At 44.7% G+C, this 25,105-nt stretch overlaps 1 protein-coding gene across 9 annotated transcripts in view; it reads left to right on the forward strand.

Annotated features, from left to right (window-relative positions):
* Positions 1-24,877, forward strand: part of foxp2 (forkhead box P2) — a 103,828-nt gene extending 78,951 nt beyond the window's left edge. For 5 of the 9 annotated variants that reach the window (XM_030112970.1, XM_030112978.1, XM_030112971.1 and 2 more), the window contains 10 exons: positions 5,053-5,140; positions 8,174-8,257; positions 11,771-11,981; positions 13,003-13,106; positions 13,328-13,429; positions 15,804-15,925; positions 16,070-16,139; positions 17,045-17,352; positions 21,406-21,441; positions 21,537-24,877. In XM_030112970.1, coding sequence (XP_029968830.1) covers positions 5,053-5,140; positions 8,174-8,257; positions 11,771-11,981; positions 13,003-13,106; positions 13,328-13,429; positions 15,804-15,925; positions 16,070-16,139; positions 17,045-17,352; positions 21,406-21,441; positions 21,537-21,681 — 1,270 coding nt within the window. In that variant the 3' untranslated portion in view covers positions 21,682-24,877. The remainder of the gene's footprint in view (positions 1-5,052; positions 5,141-8,173; positions 8,258-11,770; positions 11,982-13,002; positions 13,107-13,327; positions 13,430-15,803; positions 15,926-16,069; positions 16,140-17,044; positions 17,353-21,405; positions 21,442-21,536) is intronic. The other 4 variants (XM_030112975.1, XM_030112973.1, XM_030112979.1 and 1 more) reach the window with 3 other exon arrangements.
* The last annotated feature ends 228 nt before the right edge of the window (positions 24,878-25,105 follow it).

The following is a 25,105-nucleotide window of genomic DNA, read 5'->3' on the forward strand; positions in this document are numbered from 1 at the left end:
TCCAAAAGGTGCACCTGTGACATGAAGCTCTCTGGTATTTATTAACCTTTCAAAGACAGGACCAGGCAACACATTAGGCTACATTTTCCTGTACGCTCGAAGCGAGGTGAATATACATGTGTTTGCTTATCCCCCATGAAAAATATGTCCCACATACACGTCAGTGTCAATATGAGCCTTCCGGCCGAACACATCCATAGGCATCATGTGAATCTTTTTTAGAAGTCGTCCTCATGAAAAGCGAAGAATCCATCGTCCAACCTGGACTGCATGTGCGCCAGTCCAGGTAGAGGAGTTTGTCTTGCAGCTTGGGAGCAGATGTGTGCATGGTAAAGCAAGCCTGTGTCGGATTAGCAGGTTTGCTGATATCTTGTCCTATCACCCCTGTACACTTACTTAAAGAAGACATCAGTCTGTTCCTCTGCACTGTACACTCCGTTCACTCGCAAGTCTGTGTGCAGTAGGGATACTGTGTCTGGGTAGCTTAGTCGGTTATTCAGGTGAGGGACGGCGACGCGCCGTAGAGAGCGACGCGTCTGTGAAGCCGGTAAGCTGGCGAGGCGATGCGAAAGGATGCGTGGCTGCAAAGGCAAACTGAGCGAGAGCGAGGAAGACAGATTGAGGGAAAACAGGGTGATTTCAGACTTGAAAGCGAGAGCACAGGTTGGCTGACGGTTTTGTAAGAACACTTGCCAGAACATCGAGTGCTACAAAACAGAACCATGTCTTGGTTCAGACCCCCTCCCTACACACACGCACACACACACACACACACACACACACACACACACACACACAGTCAGAGGCTGGCTCTTACATTGTAACCCAGCCGGCACATGAAAACAGGCACCGACAAAGAAGGCACACTTGTCATCAGAACAAAGATGGCTGCTCGGTGGCGTGCCTTGGAGCAGTGATTGTAGGTGTCAGAGGGAGTCCTTTCAAGTTTCCGGAGATGCCAGCCAACTGCACACACACACCGATTGCCGCATGCACACACACACACACACACACACACGGGTGCAGTTTAAACGGGGGTTACATAAAGTGGATGTCAGATTTAGATGACAGTTTAGATGTTGGTAGCTGGGTGTGGGTTACATGCGTGTGGGGAGGGGGCGGCGAAGGAGTCGCTGCAGGAGCTCAGCTCAGCGGCGGTGACACGTTTAGTCATCTATTGTTTTGTTGCATGAAGAAACTTGTCAAGATCAGCATTTAATAGCTCTTCAGTTCGCTTTAAAGTGTTCTCACCTGGAAAAGGTAGCCGCGAGGTGGCTGGCACCCTGAATTAGCTCTGTGAAGTTCAAAATGAGACAATATGTTTCTTGAGTGGTGGGTGTTGCAGTTTGTGTGTGTGTGTTTGTGTTAGCTATGAGAAAAAGAGACAGGGATAGAAATTAATGCTTGTAGGTTATGTGCTGGAGCTATTTTTGTGGGAGACTTTTTGGTAAACATCAGTGATTCCAAATGCAATTAAGGTTTGAAAATTGACTTTACATGCACAGCCTTATTGTTAAAACTCTCTCTTGCTTACTGCTTTTCTGCCTTTTGTGTATAGGCGGCAGCAAAAAGTAATCATCACTCAAACTAATAAAGCTCCGACATATCCACATTTTCTGAACACTTCTTCAGTTTTTCACCTTGTATACCCCCCTGAGTCAGTTTCCTTCCGCCTCAATAACACACACTTGCTCCCACACACGCAGACACACTTAACTCGTCCACTTCGTGTCACCACTCGACTCTCCTTATTACTGGCAGGAAGGCAGGCTCCATGTTAAAATGGCAAGCTCAGCCGCTAACCTGAGCGCTGGTGTCTGTAACCCACTGCTAATTAAACCCACAAGGCAGCAGGCAAGTGTCTTTGTCTTTTCTATAGCATCCACATACACACACACACACACACACACACACACACACACACCGCGGAGGCATTGCGGGCAGGGCCCTGGCCCCTGGATAGCTAAACTCTCCTCTACCCTCCCCTTCTGCTGCACTTGTGACAAGACCTTTAAAACGGAGGGCATTACTTAACGCTCCACCACCAAGGAGAGTGTGTGTGTGTGTGTGTGTGTGTGTGTGTGTGTGTGTGTGTGTGTGTGTGTGTGTGTGTGTGTGTGTGTGTGTGTGAGAGCGTGTTTGTAAATATGCATGCTTGTGTACACTGGTTGGTTTATCCATGATTCTTGCTCTGCAGTACATGTGTAGAGACAGAGGTCTGTGTTATGTTTGTTTGTGTGTGTGTGTCGGGTTGACTGAGTTGGTGTGTGTGTGTGTGTGTACGTGTGTGTGTGTGTGCCATGCGCAGTCAGTTAAGGGGCCTAACTTTCTCTGCTGGGCCTCTGCAGCCCCTGATAATACACACAGACAATTAGTAGAAGTGTATCATCCATATATTCTGGCTTGAGTAGATTTATTATTGGGCCCTTAGTGGACGTTGATGGCTTTTACATATTCATGTGCGCTGCTGTGGGGAAAAACCTTTGAGATGTTTTTCTCCCTACTCTTAAAGAGAAAAGAGAAGCAGCAGGATCCAATAAAAGAAGAAGTCTTTATCTCGGGGTTGAAAAACAACCGCTGTGTCTCACCTCTCCGTCAACCGCTGTTTATCGCTCTCTTTGTCTCTTTATTTGCTTTGATTTCTCCATCTTTGCTACATCTCTCAATCTCCATTCCCGTCCCTTTCTTCACCATCCTCACAAGACCCTCATCACATAATTCTCCCAACAGCAGAAATCAATGTTGCTCCAGAATGAGTGTGGCGCAGTAAACACAAACAGTAGAGAACCGGGCCTGGCGGTCAGAGCCGCAGCCTCCGACTCTTAAGTTTCAGTGGCTACGCTGCGCCTGGACGCTGGAGTTCCAGGAATCCTCTGACTTACACCGTTTTCTTTCATTTTATTAGGATTCATTCAAAGCAGCTAAATGATGAAAATGGAGGTTACTGCCTGTGTGACTAAAGAAGAAATATGAAAGGAGCAAATGAATTAAGACCAGTATTTCTGCCACCTCTCAGTAAATAAGGTCTCCTTTCTTATTGTTTTCCGTCTGCCCATCTGTGTCATCCCCCTCCTCCATTTTCCTGTCTTCCTGTGGCATTATTAATGCTCAGTAGGACACGCTGCCATTTGAATATTTCATAAATGCATGTGGTAATCTTCCTGTAATCACCTTGCTAACTGGCCAGGACTGCGAGGAGCACATGTACTGAGCCAGAAGCCTCCGCAGGACCTTGGCACACAAACGCCCGCACCCTGACAAAACAGAGGAGAAACAAGGCGCTCGTCAAGGAGAGGCGAGCTTAATAAAGATTTGCCTCTCTCTCTCTCTCTCTCTCTCTCTCTCTCTCTCTCTCTCTCTCTCTCTCTCTCTCTCTCTCTCTCTCTCTCTCTCTCTCTCTCTCTCTCTCTCTATTTTTTTTGTAACGAGGTATCTTCAGGAACAGCGAGCAGGCCCCGCTCGCTGCTTTTGAAGCAGCTGTAATTCATGACACACGCCATACATCAAGTGCATAAGATAGCATTATGGGCAGTGAAATGAAAAGGGTATTTGCAACATTAGTTCCCTCATCCTGCGAGGGACGTGATTAAATGATTAATGAAATGCCCCCTTTTTTGCATGCGCATTCTGAAACAGCAATTAGGCACCGGGCTGAAGAAATCCACCAGTTCGTTCCTCCCCTCTCCGCTGCTCTCCCACATACGTCCCTCTCCGCCACCCCTCCCCTTTTTTTTTCATGCTACCTCATTCTTGATTTATAATGAAATATTTCTGAGCATTAGACCTGAAACGCTCGCCAAAAAAAAAAAAAGTAGGGACGAGATGAAGTGGTTTTTAAACGTGTACAGTCTAATTGAAAGGTGCAGAGCCATTGTGATTGCAAACGGTCCATTCAGCGGTTGATTGGCAGGCCAGGAGAAGGCGCCTGGATGAGTTGTCTTGTTTTGCACATTGCAGATAAACAAGAAGTGAGCGAAACAATGGAGAGATATTTGGCGAGAGCGTGCATTTCGTGTGTGTGTGTGTGTGTGTGTGTGTGTGTGTGTGTGTGTGTTGCAGTCAGCGCTTGTGCAAGTTCATAGTAATCTAAGCGAGCATGTGTGTGTCCTCAGATAAAGTGAAAGCCAGAGAGATTTTGCACTCCCTCTAATGCACTGGAGGCAGAGCTGTAAATGATCATTGAAGGGTCTGCAAGCTAACCTATAATTACTGGAGATAAAGTGGCAGCTCTGGCATTTCATAAGCATGCATCCTCAAAGCTTGCTTTGTGAGTTTGTCACCAATGATCATTTAGATAGAGGCTCATTACCCAGCATCACAACACTTTGGAAACCCCTTTTCGCCTTATATTTGTGTTTTTGTGCGTACGTGTGTGTCTGTGTATGTGTGCCTTACCAGGAATAAAGGTCTATCTTAATGGCGGAGCTTTTGTGTCCTACAGACGAAATCCAATCAAGACAAAAAAAAAAAAAAAAAAAAAAACCTCATTGACTGTTTTGGCTGTCTGACTGCCTTTTTTCTTCTAATGAGGCGAACACACCAGATACATTTAATATGTCTGCCGCCGGATAATGCACCTCCAAGTGAAGTGCAGCTTTTGTGTGTCAAATGTTGCTGGTGTTAAATTGTGCGTATTGTTTTCGGTAAACGAAGGAGACAAAGCCATTCTGCTGGGCCAGCAGCTTTTATTCTCTGCAGAAAGCGCTGCTCGTGGCGGCACTGAAGTTAGCCATCTAAACCGGGGCAGGCCCATTGTCATGTTAAACATGGCACCCCACACCGTCATGTTACTTCTAATTACCTCATTTCACCGCGGAACAATGGTTCTCTAACAGGACCCTATAGATAATTGTTGCAGTATAGAAATATTATCATTGAGACAAAACAGTGGTGAAGCTGATACTGTAATTATCATCCTCCATAATTTTGATCCGGGTGGAAGTGAGCATAATTTGCTGTCTCCGTTACGCGGTGACATGTTTGATATGTTTTTTTAAAGTGTGTCACCTCTCCTCTTCCTGTCTGTGTGTCCCTCCCTCTGCTCGCCAACAGGCACCTAAACAACGAACACGCCCTCGACGACCGGAGCACAGCCCAGTGTAGAGTTCAGATGCAAGTCGTACAGCAGCTGGAAATACAAGTGAGTTGGGTTTTTGTTTTTTCCTTTTTGTTTTTTCGCTTATCATTCTGTAGGGCATTCATTAAAATACCGAATCCCAAACTGTTATTCCAGGTCAATGCAAAACACTGTGATGTCCCATTTATAGAAGAGAGTGCATCGTCCAGACCAAAGTTTCTCAAATGTTGTAATTTTTTGCTTTAAAAGTGTCCAAATTGAATGAATCTTTCCCTTTGATTTCTGTCACAGACTGGCTTGCACAGAAACCTGCAAAGATTTTATCAAGTCCGGGACAGTTTTTCACTTTATTTACTGTATTTTCAAGTTAAATGCATCAATCAGGAGAGATTGGCTGGAAAGAAAAGATGCTTTCAAGAGGAACTATGCAAAACTTAGCAGCAGCACTCATTAGTAAAACTATTTCATAATGGCTTATTCATTTGAAAGAAACAGAGAGAAATGCAGAAGTTATCAAATATGGGAACATGCCCGATATTAGGATATTAAAGAGAAGACCACAGTTAGAAATAAAAAAGGAGCCATATGGTTGTTAAGCTTTTCCCATTGTCACATTTTACAATACCAAATGTGATTCACATTTACGTCACGGGCCATCCACTCAAAACTTCATTTTTTCAAAGTTGTGTGAGCGAGAGAAAGGCCATATTGTGGTCTGCTTAACACTTCCACACAAGCAGGACCTGCAGAATTCAACAAAGCCACTAAACAAAGGAATCCTCAGGCCTTACAACCAAAGCCATTATGGCTGTTTTAATTGAATTAAGCGTATGCTTTATTTTCTCTGCTTTCTTTTTTTTTTTTTTTCCTCCTCTTTTTCTTTCCAATTAATAGCGAGCGCATCTCTCCCAGTCTGCTGTGTTAATTAACTGCACTTTGCACCTGAAGAAAGCTCAAAAGGAGGGAACTATTTTCAGTAGGTGGAGCGTGACCTTATTAAGAAGTCATGCTGGCTAGATAATGAGAGCGCTGATTGAGCGACATTATTACTCAGCACTGCCGACATGGCTGCTCTGCCTTTAGAAACAAATAGCTGTGTGTGTGTGTGTGTGTGTGTGTTTCGAGCTGGGCTGGAAAACAGGCCTGAGCTTATTGTGCAGATTGTGTGGAGCTGAGAACTTTAGGTGAATTTCACATGCAAGTTAAAGAGAAAGGAAAAAGATACAGACGAACTTCGGTTTTCGATGATTTACCTTTACAAACCCTTAAATGTCTCAGTTGACATACTCAATAGCAGCACGCCATCCCTGTGCACGACGCTCGACATGTTTCTAAGGTTTCTTGTGATATTCTTCTCTGTTAACAACCATCGGAGCAGAGAGCAGGATGGAATAAAGGAAAATAATTAGAACAATAGAGGCGAAGAAAGAGATGGCATGAAAGTATGAAAAAAAAATCTGGCTGTGCAGTTGACTTTACTTTCACCTCCTCTTTACTCGTCACTTGCATGACTCCTCAGCACAGACTAGAAAGAGGAAAAAAAACATCCTCAATGTTATCAAATGTGTACTTTCATATGTTAGAATATATTCTCTTACACTGCATTTGCTTCTTGAGCAGCAATGGGCTTCTGCTATTATTATGATGACTGCTACAATTCAGTCCTCTCCACTTTTTTTTTTTTAATCAATGATCTGCATGTTCAACGATATGCATTATTCCATAGTTCTAAAAAGAAAGCAATCTCAGGATATACTGTTTTGGGTCATTTTAATTGATACCTGGTTCAGAATAAATGTCATTCTACTGTTAACTTTATTATTTTTGGAAACTGGCTCAAGGGACACATCATATCGGGAACGAGGGCCACATGTGGCGCGAGGGCTGCCAGTTGCCCATGTCTGGTTTAGACGATCTGGAACGGATTAATCCATTTAATATCGCTTCTTATGGGAAAATATGTTTCGGTTTTGGATTCAATTGGTTTTGGAACAACTTTTAGGTTCAAATTATACTCAAAAACCAACGTTTCGCTGAATGCTGTATGAAAAAATAGAGAGCACAATGAAAAAAAATGAACAATTGAAAACTTGTTTTCTTTCTCTCGCTCACTTACCCTCCACCAGAGTCGCAGACCAGGCATTTCCTCCCACACATGGTTATTTTCTGGTCTGATAAACAGTTTGTATGAAATTGTTAGCCATCTGGGATGTCTTAAGAATAAATAAATTGTGTTGGCCTGGAATTAATAAAAAAAAAAGGGGATCTTTTGCCATTTATTTATCTTTCATTGTCTGCGTTTGTTTTTCGCTGTGGCTCAAAGCTATTGAAGCTTTGCACTAAACACTGTGACCAATTACAGTGGTGCACTTGTGTCGTCTGTCCTGTCTCTTCTCCTCTCTTCTTTTTTCTCCCAGTCTTTACTTCCACCATTTCTCCCTTTTTCTTCTTCTTCTTCTTTTTTTTTTTACGACAGCAGTCACTAGTAATGAGGCCCAGCTCTGTGTACATGTGCACCTCTGTATGTGTGTGTGTGTGTGTGTGTGTGTGTACGTGCACACCTACATCCTTGTCTGTTTCTCTGTATGTTTGATCCATATGTGTGGTTATTAAGGGTGTGTTGGGATGTGTGTGGCGGGGTTGGGGAGGGAGGAGGGGGGGCGTCACCCCTTCACACGGTCCAGTCCCTGTCACTCCTCGTGAATTAGATTGATGATCGGCGCTGGCTGGGGCTCGGCTAACTGGACCGGGGAGGCGGGGCCGCCTGGCACCCTGTTTGGAAGACCCCTTCACCTCTCAGCAGCTGCTGGCTGCGCTCCATCCCCCTAACAGTGTCCACAGGACTTTGAGCAGACACTCAGGACTACCTAATTTATGGCCCGAGCAGCTTGTTACTGTCAGAGCCTCGCTGACCTAAATTCTGCTATTGACAAAAAGATGAAATGCTATTTGTTTAGCCTGACCCGTCTGGGCCCGCTCCCCCCCCCCCCCCCCCCCCCCCCAAACCCCACATGTTCTCCTCAGACTCTCCTCCTCTCCTCTCCTCTCTAATCTACTCTAATGTACTCTCTCCTTCTTCTCCTTCTCTCTTAACAGCTTTCTAAAGAACGCGAGCGTCTTCAGGCGATGATGACCCACTTGCACATGCGGCCCTCAGAACCCAAGTCATCTCCCAAACCAGTGAGTGCATATTGCTCTCCCGGCCGCCGTAAACAGGCCCGGCCTCCGACGAGGAGGCGGCGGCGGCCGCACAGAAAATGAACAGTTTAACTGTGCGAAGCAGTCGCGTGAGCGAGCGACAGAAGATGAAAGGAGAAAAGAGGAGGAGGTGTGGAGGGGGGGGTGAATGGGATTTGTAATACCGAGTTACAGCTGCTTCTTATCAGTTATTGGGCGCTGCGAGAGGACAATAGAGTTTGGAAGTGTATTAGATGGCAGAGCGGCGGAGTCCTTGGCTAAAACGCCGGGTCATTTCTCTGTGATAGATATAATAGCCAAAACAACCTGTTGGCTGCTGATGACTGTTTGGCTCAGTGGCTGCAGCAGCACTCAGGAGCGGAATGAGAGAGGAGCAGGTATGTCATTTTAACAACAAACACCTGAAAATTACAGCCGAGTGCCAAAGATGGCGCAGTGTTGACATAAATACCCACAGAGGAGCTGAAATTGGTCGCAGGGAGAGAAAAGAAAATCCCAAATCGTGAAAAAAGGGGTCATTGAAAAAGAAAAATGATGTCATTCTCGATTTTCTTTCTCTCGCCTTTTACTTTCAGATTGAATGATTACGAATGCATCTCTCCCAGTCACTATTCGAATTTGATATTAAGATGATACATTTTGGCAAACAGTATTTCCCCCCCAATTTTAGACGTTTTGAAATATTTGAGAGCAAAACATTGTTAGCATGTTTCTGCTGCTTAGTAAGTGCCTACTTTCAATAGAATAATTTTCCTCATCAGCTCTCATCATAGAATGTAGATAATCACAAGATAGCATAATTATCCCATAATTCCATCAGGAATCAAACTCCCTTTTTATTATTCAATCTCTCTCTCTCTCTCTCTCTCTCTCTTGCTCTCTCTCTCTCTCTCTCTCTCTCTCTGCTCTCTAGCTCTTTTTTTTAATCTTCAAAACTCCAGCAGCTTGGTTCCATCGCGTCCAATAAAGAATTTGCAGCCTATAATCCATGCCTGAATATGAATGAATGATGCTAATGAAGTATTGCATTACATAAAGCACACATGAAAGAGCAGCTAATTGCATTTGATGGTGGGGGCAATTCAGACAGAATTCCTAAACGAAACAGTTAAGTCCTCAGTTTTAAGGCTTTCCCCGGATTTTAAGGGGAGGTGAGATGACAATTTCTGTTACAGGGAATAACATCTGGCACAAAGGAGGGATTAGAGGGCATACTTCTAATGACAGCATAGAAATACAGCCAGCACAATTACAGGTACAACATAGGCGACTCATTTTTTATGAAAAGCCTTGGTCCAAGTTTTTTTTTTCTCTTTTTTTTAAGAGGCCAGCGGAGGAGTACAACACACCGGTGCACTGTCTCCAGTATGACCGCCTTGCACTTCATTAAACGCTACCTTTTGGCCACGCCGTGACTGCATGAGAATCAAAGTTAGCAAGGATGCAAGTTGTGAATAACAAGTTCTCCCTCTTCCCCTCCTCCTGCCGCCAACCTTGAGTGTGTATTCAGATGAGCGAGTGGCGACAAAGTGCTCGCTCCTCCCGTCTGACTGTAATCAGTTCTGTTTTGCCAAAATGGGATTACACTCGCGCAAACATGTCTCGCTCGTCGCCCTCTCTCGTAGGTAAAGAGGTTGGAAAAAAGGACGGGGAAATTATGCTCTAACATTATAAATATACATGCCCATATGCACCGGGGAGGGCATTTATTTAGAATTTAGTTTGCATATTTAAGATGTTTTCCTCCCGTATAGAATGTGAGTATTTATCAAACAGCATTTTTTTTTTTTCATGAAAATGCAGCTACTTTCTCACCATTTATGTTCTTGGCTGTCTGTTTAGACAGTCTGACCCACTCTGAACTTCACGTCGCAAATCACTGAATCATTGGAATTGGAGAAAAAGTCGTGACGCTTCCCGCAGTATGAAAGCAAAATAAACTGGTTAACATGCAAAATAAGAATCTGTTGAGACAAATTATGTATTTGAATTTGTTCAAAATACACAAATCTGCCTCTCTTCAGTATCCACCTTAGCAGGAGCCTGTTTCGGCCTCCAGCCCTTGTCCCAGCCCGTCTCCATTGCACCTCATTACAGCTAAGTGGGCATATAATTATCATCTGAAAACCCCGACGTCTCTCAAACTTGACATTTTATCGTATTTATCAACACATGCCACAAATGACCGCAGATACCCCCTGCTCGGCGTCTCCCAGCGCCTTCCGGCCCCTCGCTCCCCTCCCATGTTTCAAGTCGGTTTTAATTCGAACTCTTGCAACGGATGCATTCCACTTGTGGACTCACAATTAAGGCAATTTGGCTTGAATATGTAACGATGTCATTACCATTCCAGCTAAATTAGCGCAGAGACTAAAAGGTCAGTTAGGAATTTTCCAGTCGGTTAGAGGCTCTCACATGAGATTTGGGAAGCAAATGCGAAAGTGGTGGAAAAGCTGGACGATTAGCGGCCGCAGTTGGCATTCGAGCCAGAGGTAGCCCAGACTCTTTCATCGCTAATGATGAAGGAGAGGAGGAGACGGAGAGATAAAGAGTGCACGTGTGTCTGGAGTGACCACGACTGTCCGTGCAGATTTCGTTAACTTGAAGCCTTGAACGTTGAGAACGAACCCAAACTCCCGCCTTATATAATTCCTCACACAGAGCAAGTCTCACTCAATTAGGGACAATAAATCTTTGATTGTAATCTCGGCTTAAGTAACACTGACTTCCACATTTATTGCTGATTTGACATTCTGCAATCAAAAGTTTCCACGGAATCGTTCGGATCGTACTCTCAAACTCTCACCTATCTAATGAGGCTCGTAATGTCAAGAAAATAACACTAGCTTTGAAAATCATGAAACGCTCCTAATCTGCCCTGATTTGATGCTTAAAACTCCGAACACAGGAGTTTTCGCTCAACCCTCCACACCAGAACGACCCCCATCTTGAATGATCTTCATGTCGCTGCTACAGTAACTTTGACTGTAGCGACACAGTGTAACTCTCTCCCGCAACAAGGTCAGATAACCCGTGTTGGCGAAAAAAAATCCCACCAACATCACAAGTCTTCAAAAGCTCATCTGCTCAGTCTATAAGGATTATTGGTGGTTGCGGAGGGGTAGATAGAAAGGGAGAGAGGGAGGGCGGGAGCAAGGGAGGGTGTGATAAATAGAGAGATAAAGAGAGATGGGGCCAGGATAACACGGAGGCTGATCGTTGGATAATCTTGAACAGCGTGCTCTAATTAGAATTCTTATGATACAATTTGGTGGTTGTAATTAGTGGAGATGGGCTGGCTCCTCTCCACGAGCCTTGTTAGTGGAAACACAGCTGTGTTAGAGAGGAGGAGAGGAGACACTCCGCTCTGTCAGAGAAGCTGCAAAATAATGCCTCCCCCCTCCTCCTCCTCCTCCTCCTCCTCCGCCGCCCCCCACTTGTATCTGTCTGCTCTCCACCAATCACGCTTTTTTTGTCTCCGTCCCGCCGCCGCAGCTCAACTTGGTGTCCAGCGTCACCATGTCCAAGAACCTGCCCTCGGCGTCGCCCCCCAACTTACCTCAGACCCCCACCACGCCCACGGCGCCCATCACGCCCATGGCCGCCATGCCCCAGGTGCCGTCGGTACTGGGGGGGGCCAACGTGCCCAGCATGGGAGCCATGCGCAGGCGCCACTCGGACAAATACTCCATGCCTTTGTCGTCAGGTAGGACCAACTACTCAGCACTACGCACACACACACACACACACACACACGCACACACACATTTCCAGTCCATGTACATAATTAACTTCCAAGCAAATTAAAGTATCAAGAAAAGACATAAACTTTGATTTTTGAAGGAAATTAACCTAATTTCCCTCAAATGAAAATGAATAGTTCTAACACACACACACACACACACACACACACACACTCGTTTGAGGCATTTTAGCTGTCTTTCTCAATCTGATTATGCTTTAAGTTCAACATTTAAACTAAATTTCTGCTCAAGTATAATGAGAAAATAATGTTGAAACAGCAAATTACTTGTGATACCTCAACTCTGAGCGGCGGACTATTAATGGCGCTGCCGTAATCACACACAGACATGAAAGTGCACTCACACACACACACTTGTGTCCGCTGACATAAACACATGCGCACAATCACAGAGGCTTGTTGGTCTTAGCAATGCGAGATGTCTGGTGGGTTTATAAAAGCAAGTCTGTGTTTAATCACTCTGTATGTAAATAGACAAGAACTTCCTCTGCACATAAATATTACATGAATGTTAATTAAGTTCAAATAATGGTTGGGGAAAAAAAAATACAATATTTATTACATTAAGACATTCGGTGTATTAAGCTTTGCATTTTAAACGGTCCGTCTTTGATGTTTATATTTACTCTCTGTGTTTAGTGTGAAGAAACATAAATTATTCAACTTCACCCTAACTAACTACACGGATCTCATTTTATGGATGTATTAGTGTTTAAGATCTCTCACGAGAGAGATTAATTAAAAATGCATTTTGTTAGACATGGAAAATGCTGATTTGATGTGCCCCCCCCACCCTCTCTGTCTTTCTCTCTCACCCCTCCCACCCCCCCCACCCTCTTTTCCTCCCAACCCCCCACCCCCTATACCCCCCCACCCCCCCACCTTTCCCCCCCTCCCATTTTAATTTGATGAAACCCTGAGTAAATTCAATACCTAAAGGAATAAAATTTACCAATTATTTCAGGTGGTGACACAGTATTTATTTTTCCAGAGATTGCCCCAAACTACGAGTTTTATAAGAACGCAGATGTCAGACCGCCATTTACTTATGCAACCCTCATAAGACAGGTGAGTGGGAAATAAATTAACTTTGCCTGATTAGATTAAAATTAATTGCTGTATGAATCATGGCAGCTCTCTCTCTCACACACACACACACACACACGTCCACTCTCCTGCCACTCTCGGCTTTGTGTGTGTGTGTATGTGTGTGTGTGTGTGTGTGTGTGTGTGTGTGTTAGTTACCTGGCCTCGTTAGTAAACCATTATTTGATGTCATCTCATTCCAGGCTATCATGGACTCTGCCGACATGCAGTTAACGCTTAATGAAATCTACAGCTGGTTCACGCGCACGTTCGCCTACTTCAGACGCAACGCCGCAACTTGGAAGGTAACCTCGCTGAACCCTGACTCCCCGAGCCCCCCCCCCCCCGCCCCCGCCGTGCACTCTCACTCCAAGAGAACTCTCTTCCTCCCGCTGAAGTCAAGCACAAATCCTTAAGAAAGCATATATTTACTCAGCACAGAGCGATCGCTGCTCCTCTCCCCCTTCTTCCTAACCTTTTCCTGAATAGAGCCCATTCTTCCTCTTATTTATTTTTCCACCGTTCTGCCTTTTCTGTTTGGAAATGACAGCTGAAAAGAATTGTTCTCCCTCAGATATCGTTTTCTAATTTGGTGCAATTAATAGAGGAGGCTTGGCGTGGAGAGGAGAGGGCTCTGACGCACTAATTATACAGCAGCCACTCCATCATCAGCACCTTTTGTTAAGAGATACACCCCTCCTCCTGTTCCTGAAACCACCTTCTCCCGCGTATCATTGGTTAATTAGGAGGAAAGATGGCTGTTTGCCTATTAACCAGCTCGCAGCGGTGTGCGGCGCGAGCGCGCACGCAGGACATGCGCGCAGATACGTAAAGCGTGAGGAAGACGAGGGGGTTAAGGGTGGAAAGTGGGAATTGACCTGTCATGGACGGCTTTATTTACCCACACAAAAGGCCCCATTTGTATATCTGTCCCCGCAACTTTATTGTCCTGTCTGCTGCACAAAGATGGTAAAAAATGTCTTTCCCGCAGCACATGTTTTAACCGGGAGCGTGTCTGGCCGCTGATAAAGAAAAGCCTCGCCGGGCGTCGGCGTCTGCGCCGTCTCGTCCCGTGGCCCTGGCGCGTCATTCGTTAGCCTGCCTTTAGCCTTTGTGGCGGCACAAGAGGACTGGAGGGAAAACCGAAAACCAGTTCTCTCATCAGCATGCAAGACGTGTCACGGCACTAGATTTAGCAAAGTGAATTAATTTGGATTTGGGATGCAAATGAGCACATGGGCGTGTGATCACCAATTCAGGAAGGGCATGCAGAAAGGATTGGTGCCCTTTTCCAGTTTGTTAGGTACAGTAGGGCGCTGCGTTGCGCTGCGTAACAATGACCGGATGCATCCTCAGCGGCTTTGTAGCGGTTTGCGACAAATAAACAGGACAACACTCTCTCAGCAGTCTTTCTGCTCCTCTGACAGTAGCAGTGAAACCACAGTGACATTAAAAATATCTCTCCTTCATGTGTCGCCCCTCCGCACAATAACCACGGTGATCTATTTACATCTGCAGCTCTACAATTCCCTTTGTAAGCATTAGTGCCGCGATCAGCGATGGGCTTGTCGTTTGATTAACGCAGAGAATTTGTTTAAAAAAAAAAAAAAAAAAAAGACAAAAAGAGAGAAAGAAATGAAAGGTAGTTTAATATCTCAGCTTGGTCTCATCAGCTCAAAAGAGGGATCTGCCCCCCCACCCCACTTTTCCTTTCTCTCTCTTTTCTCTCACCCAGAAGCTTATTAGTTCTAACTATATAGCATGCATAATAAAACTGCTCATTTGCTCATTAATATTAAAATTATCATATTCAGAGCCATGGGCATTAAGATCAATCAAATCCTGGGATTTTCAGGTCAGATGCAAGATCTGCTTATGAGTTTTTTTTTTCTTCTTTTTTTCTGAATCCCTTTTTCTTGGAGAAAGAGCAGTACACAGCAAGCTGAGGGAGATGATAAATATGTAAGGCAAGGATATTAAAGCCAAGGTTATTATTTGTAGAGTCTGATGCATGTTTTAATTATGGTCATATTAATATAAGATTCACTTTTTTCGCATAGGTTTATTATTTTTATTATTTTGCAATTAATTTTTTTTTTCCTCCTGACATTTTAATCTAAACACAGCTCAAATAATAAATTTAACTGGCACTCGTGTCACGTGAATACATATTCATCACTCCACAGCAGAGAGTGTTTGGACGCAGGGTTGCCAGGTGCAGCTCTGTTAAATCCTGCCTTTCTTCAGCGCACACTGACACAGGGGCCTCCTGATGACTCTCTTCTTTTTTTTTTTTTTTTTTACTGTCATCTGGAAAACGACGTGTCCATTAAGAGCGATGCTTTTCTGGAACAGGAAGGGTTACTGACATCGCCATTATCAAGGCCGGCATTACCACTTCTGTCACCACCATAAGCCATTCGCTATGCTGATTACCTCCTTTTAGCCTACTACTCTGATTGATATGTACTGTGTGCAGGACTTGTAAGAGCATTCGCTCTCACTCAATTTTTACTAATTAAATCAATGGTGCGTGAATGTTAAGAATTTCTTCAAAATGCACGGGGTAAAAAAAAAAAAAATCAATTTCCAGGACTCTTTTTTTTTCTTGACAGATAATGAATGAATATGATTCCTTTTTACCTCGTCCCTCTGACCTGTGCGCCCGTCTCTCCGCAGAACGCCGTCCGCCACAATCTCAGTCTGCACAAGTGCTTTGTGCGGGTGGAGAACGTGAAGGGGGCGGTGTGGACGGTGGACGAGGTGGAGTACCAGAAACGCCGGTCGCAGAAGATCACAGGGTAAGAGCCGGGCCGCCTCGCTGCAGACGAGGGACGGCAGGTCAATGACGTGTCGAGGATCACAGAAAGATCTGAATCACACCTCTCGCTCTTAGATAGAGCATTAAAACGCCTGTCTTTGTTTTGTCTGCCTCCTGCATTCAGAAGCCCGTCACTTGTCAAGAATCTGCCCTCCAGCCTCGGCTACGGAACTGCACTAAACGCCAGCTTACAGGTACGAACCACGCGGCGTGGAGAAACCCTGACTCACCGGCCGCCCGCTCGTTTGACTGACAGACACAGCCGCTGCCTGACTGACTGACAAATGAGTGACTGAATGAGTGTGGCTGCAGCGCACAAAAGAGCTCCATATTAGTTCCTCCACTTTGCATAAGAGTGAGCAAGTTTTTTTTTTTCTTCTTTTTTCGAATTCGTGTTACTGCTTCTTTCTCAGCTTTTGTTTTTCTGTATCTCTCCTCTCACACCTTCCCTCCCTCCTTCCCTGCACATCGTCAGACTCAGAAGGCCACCCTGTGGTTGAATCAAGCAGCAGCTTTTTGCTCCTTTTCTGGCTTCTCTCTTTCCTTTCCTTTCCACCCTAGATTGATAGCGGCGTGTGCAAATGCAAGGGCATGTGCATTAATATTTATCTAAGCTGTCATAAATGATTTGGCTTCATAGTGTACGCCGGCGAGGTGCTCATGGCAAAAACTTTAAAAGTTTAATCACTGTATATAACTTTAATGCGCAGCAGGCGAAAATGTCAGGAGTTTTTATTATTTTGAGATAAAGTTTTTGAGGGACTTTTTGTTTAATAGCCGCACTGCACAAGGGCAGGGGAATTGGAGGTATTTGTCAGCAATGTGATTCAGTCGGGTCGAATGGCTCGGAACAGAACAAGACAAAGCGCGCGTGTTTTAATAATGACTTTGTTAAATTGTATTATTCACCCAGCTGCCTTCTTTACATCTGATTCTTCGCCCCTCACATGCGTTTGCTCGCCGTTTCTTGCGGCGATGTCCTTTTCTGCTTCCCCCATTCCCCACTTAGCCATCACAGCCATTTCTTCGAGTGCCTCATTTTCCTCCCCAGTCTATTCTAATAAAAGTCTGATTCCCGCTCTTCTGCCCTGTCCGGCAGGCCGCCCTGGCAGAGACCTCCCTGCCTCTGCTGGGGACCCCCGGGCTCATGGGCAGCAGTAACACGGGACCGATGGGCGGCGCCCCCCACGGCCTCCTCGGCGGAGACCCCTGCGTGCTGACCGGCGGGAGCCCGCCCGGACTGCTGGGCGGCAGTCCGCCCGGCCTGCTGGGCGGCAGCCCTCCGGTCACGATGAGCGGCAGCCCCCCCACCCTGTTGCAGTCCGGCCACGAGGAGCTCAACGGGTCGCTCGACCACCTGGACACCAACGGACACAGCAGCCCCGGATACTCCCCCCCAGTACACATGTAAGTTCCCTGCAGACCGCTGCACGGGGAGCACAGTTCATGCTGCAGAGCTTTAAAAATCTGTGTTTCTGAATGGTTTTACGAATGCCAAGAAATGAAAGCATGAAGATAAAGCGGGTTTTTGTTTGTCAGTTGAATTAGACTGTTATCTCTCTGATCGAACCTGATTGCATGGATCAATAAACAATTGGTGCCAAAATAGCAAACATTTAAAACATTCTGCTTCTATGCTAAATGCAATGGGAACCGGATCATTTACACCACACACATTTTTAGGAGTACTTACCTGAGAAGCCAAGCACATGTTGAACCCCCCCCCCCTCCTCTTCCACTCCCACAGTGAATCCTCTCCGCTGTCTTTTTGCCCTTTGTTAGTTTAATTGTCTGACATTTAACCCACGGTATCAGTATTTTTTCCCCTCTCTCTTTGACCCGAGGGCAAGGCTTAATTTCCATCTTGTATTGTATCACAAGCAGACTTCTGTCTTCCTGTATCAGCTGTGGTAATTTCACCGCCTCTGGGCTCATACCTGAGATTTTGAGTAACAGATTCTATAAATAGGCTCTATTACACATCCGTCTTTAATTACGCCACTGTCTGCATTATAGCGGTTTAGCTGTTATATTTTATGCAAGACTGTTCCTATTAATATTTAGCAAGTGGAGCATTAATTACTTTAAAAAACTCCCCCTTCCCCGTTTCTGTTTTAACGTCGTGGAGGGAGTTTTTAAACTCGTGTGAGTTTTCAGGAACGTCAGTGACGTGACAAAGGTCTCTGTGAGGCCTCACACACACACACACACACACACACACACACACTCTGAAACAAACAGAAATTACACCAGAACGCTTCTCCTCTGCTGTCCATCACGGCCGGTGTTGCAGTCAGTCGACATTACTCTAACCACTCCTGTAATGGAGAAAGGATGCACTCGGGTTGTATCTGGGAGAACAGAGAAAGCCTCTGCATGAGCCTCGCCACGCGTCTATACATTAATCTATTTGGACGTGTTTACCCCGCTCTGAAATGGGGTGTTAAGTGGAGCAAATCTGCCCCGCTCCAGACAGAATCCTAGACTCACCACTCCCTCAGGTCATTTAATTTTTAGTAACAGGACAGCATTGACTTCTTTCTTTTCCTTTTTTTTTTTTTTTTTCATTCTTACCCGCCTCTCTTTGGCCACGCCACTGGAGGATGAGACGCAGCCCTCCCTCCCCTGTCCCTCCATCCATCCCCGCCTGCCTTTCAAACAGCTGAGACAACCTCAAAATGGAAGAAATGTGTTTTTTCCACGGCTGGCTCCTGCAGCGTGCGTTTAAATAATGGATCGGCTTGTAGCGCTAAGCTAAATAGCACGTCACCTCGAAGGCCTCTCGCTGGAGAGGGACTCAACTCAGCAGTCGGACCAAAGTTCCCCTTCCCCTAAAGGTTCATGGTAACCGCAGCCCTGGGTCACACTGCGGCGTGTGTGTGTGTGTGTGTGTGTGCGTATGCATGAGCAACACACTCTCGTTTCACCCCGAGGGCTTTGAAGGGGCACCAGGACGGACCAAAAGTCTTCCTCCTGACTCACTGAACTTCATCACCTTCTCTCATGGAAGCAAATCAAACAGATTTAATGTCGCTCCCCTTTATGGGTCTTGGTGTAATTGTTTGGCAGCCACCCCTCTTTGGTGTTACTTAATGAATCATAGTGAGACGCGATGAATGTCTTTGATTGCCCCCCCCCCCCTTCCAGTCTTCCTCACCCCTGCCTTCTTTCCTCCATCTCATCCTCCCCCATCCTCACGCCGCCGCTTCCCCTGTCCCCCAAACCTACCATTAGGCCCGCGGACTAATGACCTTATTTGCATCCCTGACATACCTCTGCATGATTGCCGGCGCTAATCTGCGATTGATGTGAGAGCAGGCGTCTTCCTGGACGCACAACCGCGTATTTATTACGCCACAAAGTCCAGTGTTTTCTCCTGAGTGACTCAGTAATGGCGGCCAGCCATTAAGTGCTAAATGGCTCGTCCACGTACTTTAATAAAGTGTAAGGAAGGCCGGAGCCTTTGAATACAGGACCTCATATTTCTCTTGTGAGTCACACAAACAACTAATGAGCCGCACATTAAAGAGCGCATGAGGGCCTGACAAGCAGGTCTGCCGGGTGATCAATGCGGTGCATTCAAGTACAGGCTCGTTTTTACTTTTGAAGTGATTTAGTCTAAAAATTACCGATCCGAAATGTATTTTACCGTTGTGCGAAATAAGTTAGGCATTCTGGCAGTGTAATGTGAAATGTCGTCGTCAGATACCACGAAGTCAAACCTTGGTAGTGTTGAATAATCAGTGCATAAGCATGCAGTCAGTGTTTATCGGCCGTCATACATATTAGAGTTTGATCATGTATTAATCTTCAACAGTCAGCGTGTCACAGCATCTATTATTGGAAGTTATTTGTTACGGCGGTTTGTTGTCGAGCATGATAAATACAGCTTTGTCAACAAAGCCAGATATGACCATAATGAAGTGTGTTTATTGAGTAAGATAAATGGTGCTGCCATTTTTTTCTTCATGTTGGTTTTTTTTTTTTCCGCCATCAGAGTGATTTAAAAAATAAATCAGCCGCTGAATTTATATGCAAAAATGCAAAAGCCTTAAAATATACTGTTTTCCTGTATTTTATTCAAGAAAAACACACTTATTTATATTTATTCACACACACACACACAGTAATTGCATTCATTAGGTTCCTCATTGGCTGATGAGAGGAGCTGTTTCTGCTGTTTCACCTCTGGCAGAGGGGCCTCTCCCTTCACGTCCCTCTGCCTCCGCGACTCCGAGAGGCAGAAAAACAGAAATATTCATCGCTCCAACTCGCATCCCGCTCAGATCGGCCTCCTCCTCTCATCCCCGCCACATCAGAATATTAATTTACAGTATTTGGCTCTGAATATTAAAGTCATCTGTACCTTTTAAAATTCGTTTCAAATCCAAACCCCACCCCGCACCCCTCCGCCTCCCTCACCCTCTCCTCTCCCACTGATGAAGGCAGCCCAGGAGAGGCGCGTCCTAACGCACTACCACTTGATAAGTCTCCCTCTCTCTCCCCCTCTCTCTCGTTCTCCCCCTGCTCTCCTCTTTCAAAGTCTTGGGGGATTTTCTGATGCATCCGATGTGTCAGAAATAATTAGGTTTTGTCAGATTTATCATCGTGGCACAAACCCCTTCTCCCCGACTAGGGCCCCAGATCATGTTATGCCTTGTTTGTGTGTGACAGCATTATTATTCTTGTTAGTCGCCCTGTACTTTTTTTTTTCTCTCCCCTCCCACTCCTCTGTTGTTCTGAAGGAAGCGGCGTCCAGTCAGCCGCCGCCGCCGCCTCCTTGCCTCGGCGCTTATTGACAGTGGCTAAAGATATTCATCCATTTAGAGTTAAAAACATGTATCATGGTGTCCGAGCGAACTGCCGGGGCTGAAGTTGATTAATGGCAGAACCTAGCTGCCGGTTTTTCCTCTTGAGGAGCGACACGCACAGCCCCTGCATATTAACGAGTGGCTGCGCTTTCTATTAACTAGATAAAAAAGCCTCTCCTCTGCCTTTGCTCCAGGGGGCTCAGGGATGAGAAATTCTCCATTATTTATCATGTGGCCTGTTTTTTTTTTCACCCCCCCCCCCCCTTTTTTTTTTTTTTTCCTTTTTCATGTATTTCAACCTGGTGTCATCAGTAAACTTTTAAATGCCAAACATGTCTGGAACATCACAGCTTATCGGCCTTACAGGGGCCGTGTTTTTCATGCAATTTTCATGCGCTTACTTACAGTAGACGTGAGGCATCATGTCGAATTAGCGTCTCGCAAACAACACGGTTGTTACTTGCACCAGATAATGCATGTAATGCCCGTTTTTTTTTTTTTGATACAACAGAATATTTATGTCCGCTGAACAACACGCTGCATGAGAGCAAAGGGAATTAACCGCCTCTTTTCTCCCTTTTACATGTTACTTTGCATCTGTGATATTTTGCATTTTTTACATTTTTTTCCTTTGTCTCTGCCCCTTTAGGGGTTTGCACGAGACAAATTCCAACATGAGCTGGAGGTCAGAAGTTCTTTCAGCTGCAGGAATTTGTCACAAATATATTTACTTTTCGATGCAGCGGACTAACGGTTAACGCCGGTGTGATTGTGTCGCAGGCCGCCCATTCACGTCAAGGAGGAGCCGCTCAATATGGACGACGACGACTGTCCGATGTCACTCGTGACGACAGCCAATCACAGTCCGGAGCTGGAGGAGGACCGGGAGCTGGAGGAAGGGAACTTATCGGAGGACCTGGAGTGACTAGGATACAGTTTTTGGTGGCCGTATCCCGTCGCCCAGCCGCACTGTTTCTCCCACACAGACCTCCTGCAAGACTAGAAACCACTCCACAGTCCGAGCAAACCACAGCTGACTCTCTCTCCGTCTCTCTCACCACTGGGACTATTTATTAAGCATGTATCCGGATAGAGACCGGTCCGAAGGAACTCTTTGCTGCAGCCCTTTGGGATCCCCAAACATGTCAGGCATGAGATGTCTGATTCACAGAAATCCAAAAAAACTCGTTGAGACCTGGTTCGTTAGGGACGGCGTGGCCACATACAGTACGAGGATGATGGACTCATGGATGGGGGGGGGGTGAGGGGAAAGAAAAACCTGAAACTAATGAGCAAATCACGTTCCGTTGAAAGCTAGCGGCCTCATATACTGCCAAAAAGGAAGACATTTTCTGTTTGTGAATAACCCAACCCACAGTAGTTGTTAATGTCTAGAGACAATTGCTGGTTCAATTCAAGTTGTTGCTCTGTTATCATTTGCACAGGAGTAGTCTCAGAAATTTGTGTCACTGCCTGTATGTTGCTACTATTAAGAAATCCAGTATATTATTTTCGGCTAGATGTTTTTTTTTTTCTTTCTTCTTTTCTCTCCTTAGTTTTCTCTTGTTTTAACCATCGTTTATCTCCAGATATGATTTCATTCAGGCACCACCGACTGTAAATGCCATTCCCTGAATCACACCAGTAACAGAACTGCGGTACCAAGACTGTTGTTGCAGCTGTCCAGGAAAAGAGTAACAAAAAAAAAAAAAAAGTTGGCTTCCAGTCTGTTATCTGTTTGTGATTAAAATAAAATTAAAAAAAAAAAATCACCAAAAAAAAAAATAAACAAACAAACTGGAATTGACTTGGGGATTTGAAAAAAAAAAAAAAAGAAGCACCATTTACACAACAAATGCATTTCTGCATCGTTTTCTTCTCGCTGTTCCTCCTTACCTCCTCGTTCGAAAGCTTTGTCTACCTGCAAACAGTCACAGGCAACAGCTAGAAACCAAAGCCAACACTAGCAATGGCCAATAGCTTATAGACAGAAGCCACCAAACTCCTCTTGGTCCAACTTCTGTTGACTTTAAACTAGTACAAAGAGAAGCTTTTGTTCCGCAAAACTACCTTGGAATAACCTCTGGGATTGTTTCATTTAGCCCTATACAAAGATGCTCATGAGAAAGAGAGAGCGGAAATAAATGCTGATTTTGATGTGTAATTTGATGACTCGCGAAACGTCCACTTTGAAGACTTCCTGCCAGACGTGCTGTTGGGAAAAAGGCGGCGTGATGTTGGGACTACAGGCTTTTGGTGCTGGTGGTTTCACCCGGTAGAGAGCAGCTAACTGTAAAAGTGGATCATGACCAAAACATTTGTGTATTCAATGGAAGTGCAGAAGCATTGTATTGTTGTGAAGTTAATTTCATTTTATTTTTCTACTATTCGCTACAGCGCCACTCATCCGAAGTCATTCTTCTTTATTTATTTCCTTTTTTTTTTTTGTTTTCTGACCTGGTGAAAATGTGTCGTTCTAAGTGGGACTGTCAAAAAATTCTGTCACGTCTTAATTTCCATGGAGGTTTTGTTCTGAGCCACGTCAAAAACGAAAAAAAAAAAACGAAAAAAAAAAACTAAACAAAACTGAAAACATCGCTAACCAAACATGAAAAATATCTAGTGAAGCCAAATAAGTCATAATTTCAAGTTAATATGAAATGATGTGGCTTGGTTACCATGTGGAAGCAAATAGTTATAGCCATTGCTGGAAGAGGATATCTAAGGTGAAAGGGAATCTTTTCTAGGTGATATTTGCTTTAACTCCATCCAGTCCTCGTTGTGTGGGTCACAGCTCCGCCTATATGGATACAGGTGATATAGGCAGCCTGCTTGAAGCTCCGCCCTCTTTTCCCCCTCGCAGCCAATGTCATCTAGAAAAGTGTTGTTGCTTTAATGGTCATTTCTGTTTTCAGTAAACCAAAGTTACACAAAATTCTGCCTCCTCTTGTATGGGATAAAGAAAATCCTTAACGCACACACACATACACACATGCACACATGGTCGGAAGCTAGTAGACACACCACACACACCACACACACACACACAGTAACCCCAATCCCTGGGTGTTCTCTCTTTTTGTTTGGTCTGCCGACTTTTTTGTTTTGGTTAAATCTCTCGCTGCAGAAAAAAAAATGAAAAAAATGAAAAAAAAAAAAAAAAAACGTATGCTGTCAAAGAGCCGCCCGGCGCGGCTTCGTATCCGTGCCGTAACGAGCAAACGCGGCTGCTTGTTTTGACCAAAATGGAAACACACTGTGCGTATGCTGTTTTCAAGTGTGGTGCCAAGCCGAGGGACTGGCTGGAAGAGCTCAGACACACAAGACACGCGCAGTACTGTACAAACACGCAGCGTGTAGAGTACACACACACACACACACACACACATACACACACACATGTGCCAGTCAAGAGGGTACTGGGCCCAGGAACAAAGCTTATCCCTTCAATACTTAGCTGGAGTCAGCAAAACGACTTGAAGACGACGTCCTTAATAATCTTATCACACCAAATAAAGAGGACGCTGCGTCTTTCAACAAAAAAAAAAAGAGAAAAAAAAAAGGAAAAGGAAAAAAAAAAAGGGTTCTCCCACTTACCCAAAAAGGCTTTCTGAAAGCTTCTACCTCTGCACAACAAATTCAGAACAATTACAACAGATTGCACGAGAGAATGCCACAAGAGCTGTTACACTTTACTACGCTTTGTCTCATAGGACGTGGCTCCAAACCAACGTTTACATTCCCTGCGTCAAGATATGGAAGATTTGCATTGTAATAGGTTTTCCTCAAACATTTGTAGAATGATAATGTATAGATTACCTGTAAGGGAATATTGTGTTTTAAAAATGCATGTCTAAAAATCATTTGGTGGACTGGAAACGAGGACTAATAAAAAGAATATAATGAAAAATCATTGGGACGATGGCCTAAATGTACGTACAATGCATAGGAGTGCATTACCTCAGATATACTGTTTTGGGAGGGATGAAACCTGTCAGCCACAGAATGCATATTACCTGTAGATTTGCATGGGTTTTGTATAAATTAAGTAAAAAAAAAAAATGTCTAAAATAGTTGCTTGCACATAAATACCAGAAAGACCTCCAGAACTGCGATCTGCTCCTCCACTAGATTTTAGGATTGTCTGGATTTTCTGGGTTGATTTTGTCTGTATTTTGATAACTGTGCATACTTATGTATAAAAAAAGAAAAAAAAATGTTGGTGGACCCATAAATTTACCAGACTTTTTTCTAAGAGGAAAAAAAAAAAAATCTCAGTGTTTCTTTTCTGACTTACCTGAATTTTTACTGTTTCTCTCTCATTGCTCGCTAAGAATAGCAAAACCTGC

Source organism: Salarias fasciatus, chromosome 17, assembly GCF_902148845.1.
Source record: "Salarias fasciatus chromosome 17, fSalaFa1.1, whole genome shotgun sequence".
Taxonomy (NCBI): Eukaryota; Metazoa; Chordata; class Actinopteri; order Blenniiformes; family Blenniidae; genus Salarias; species Salarias fasciatus.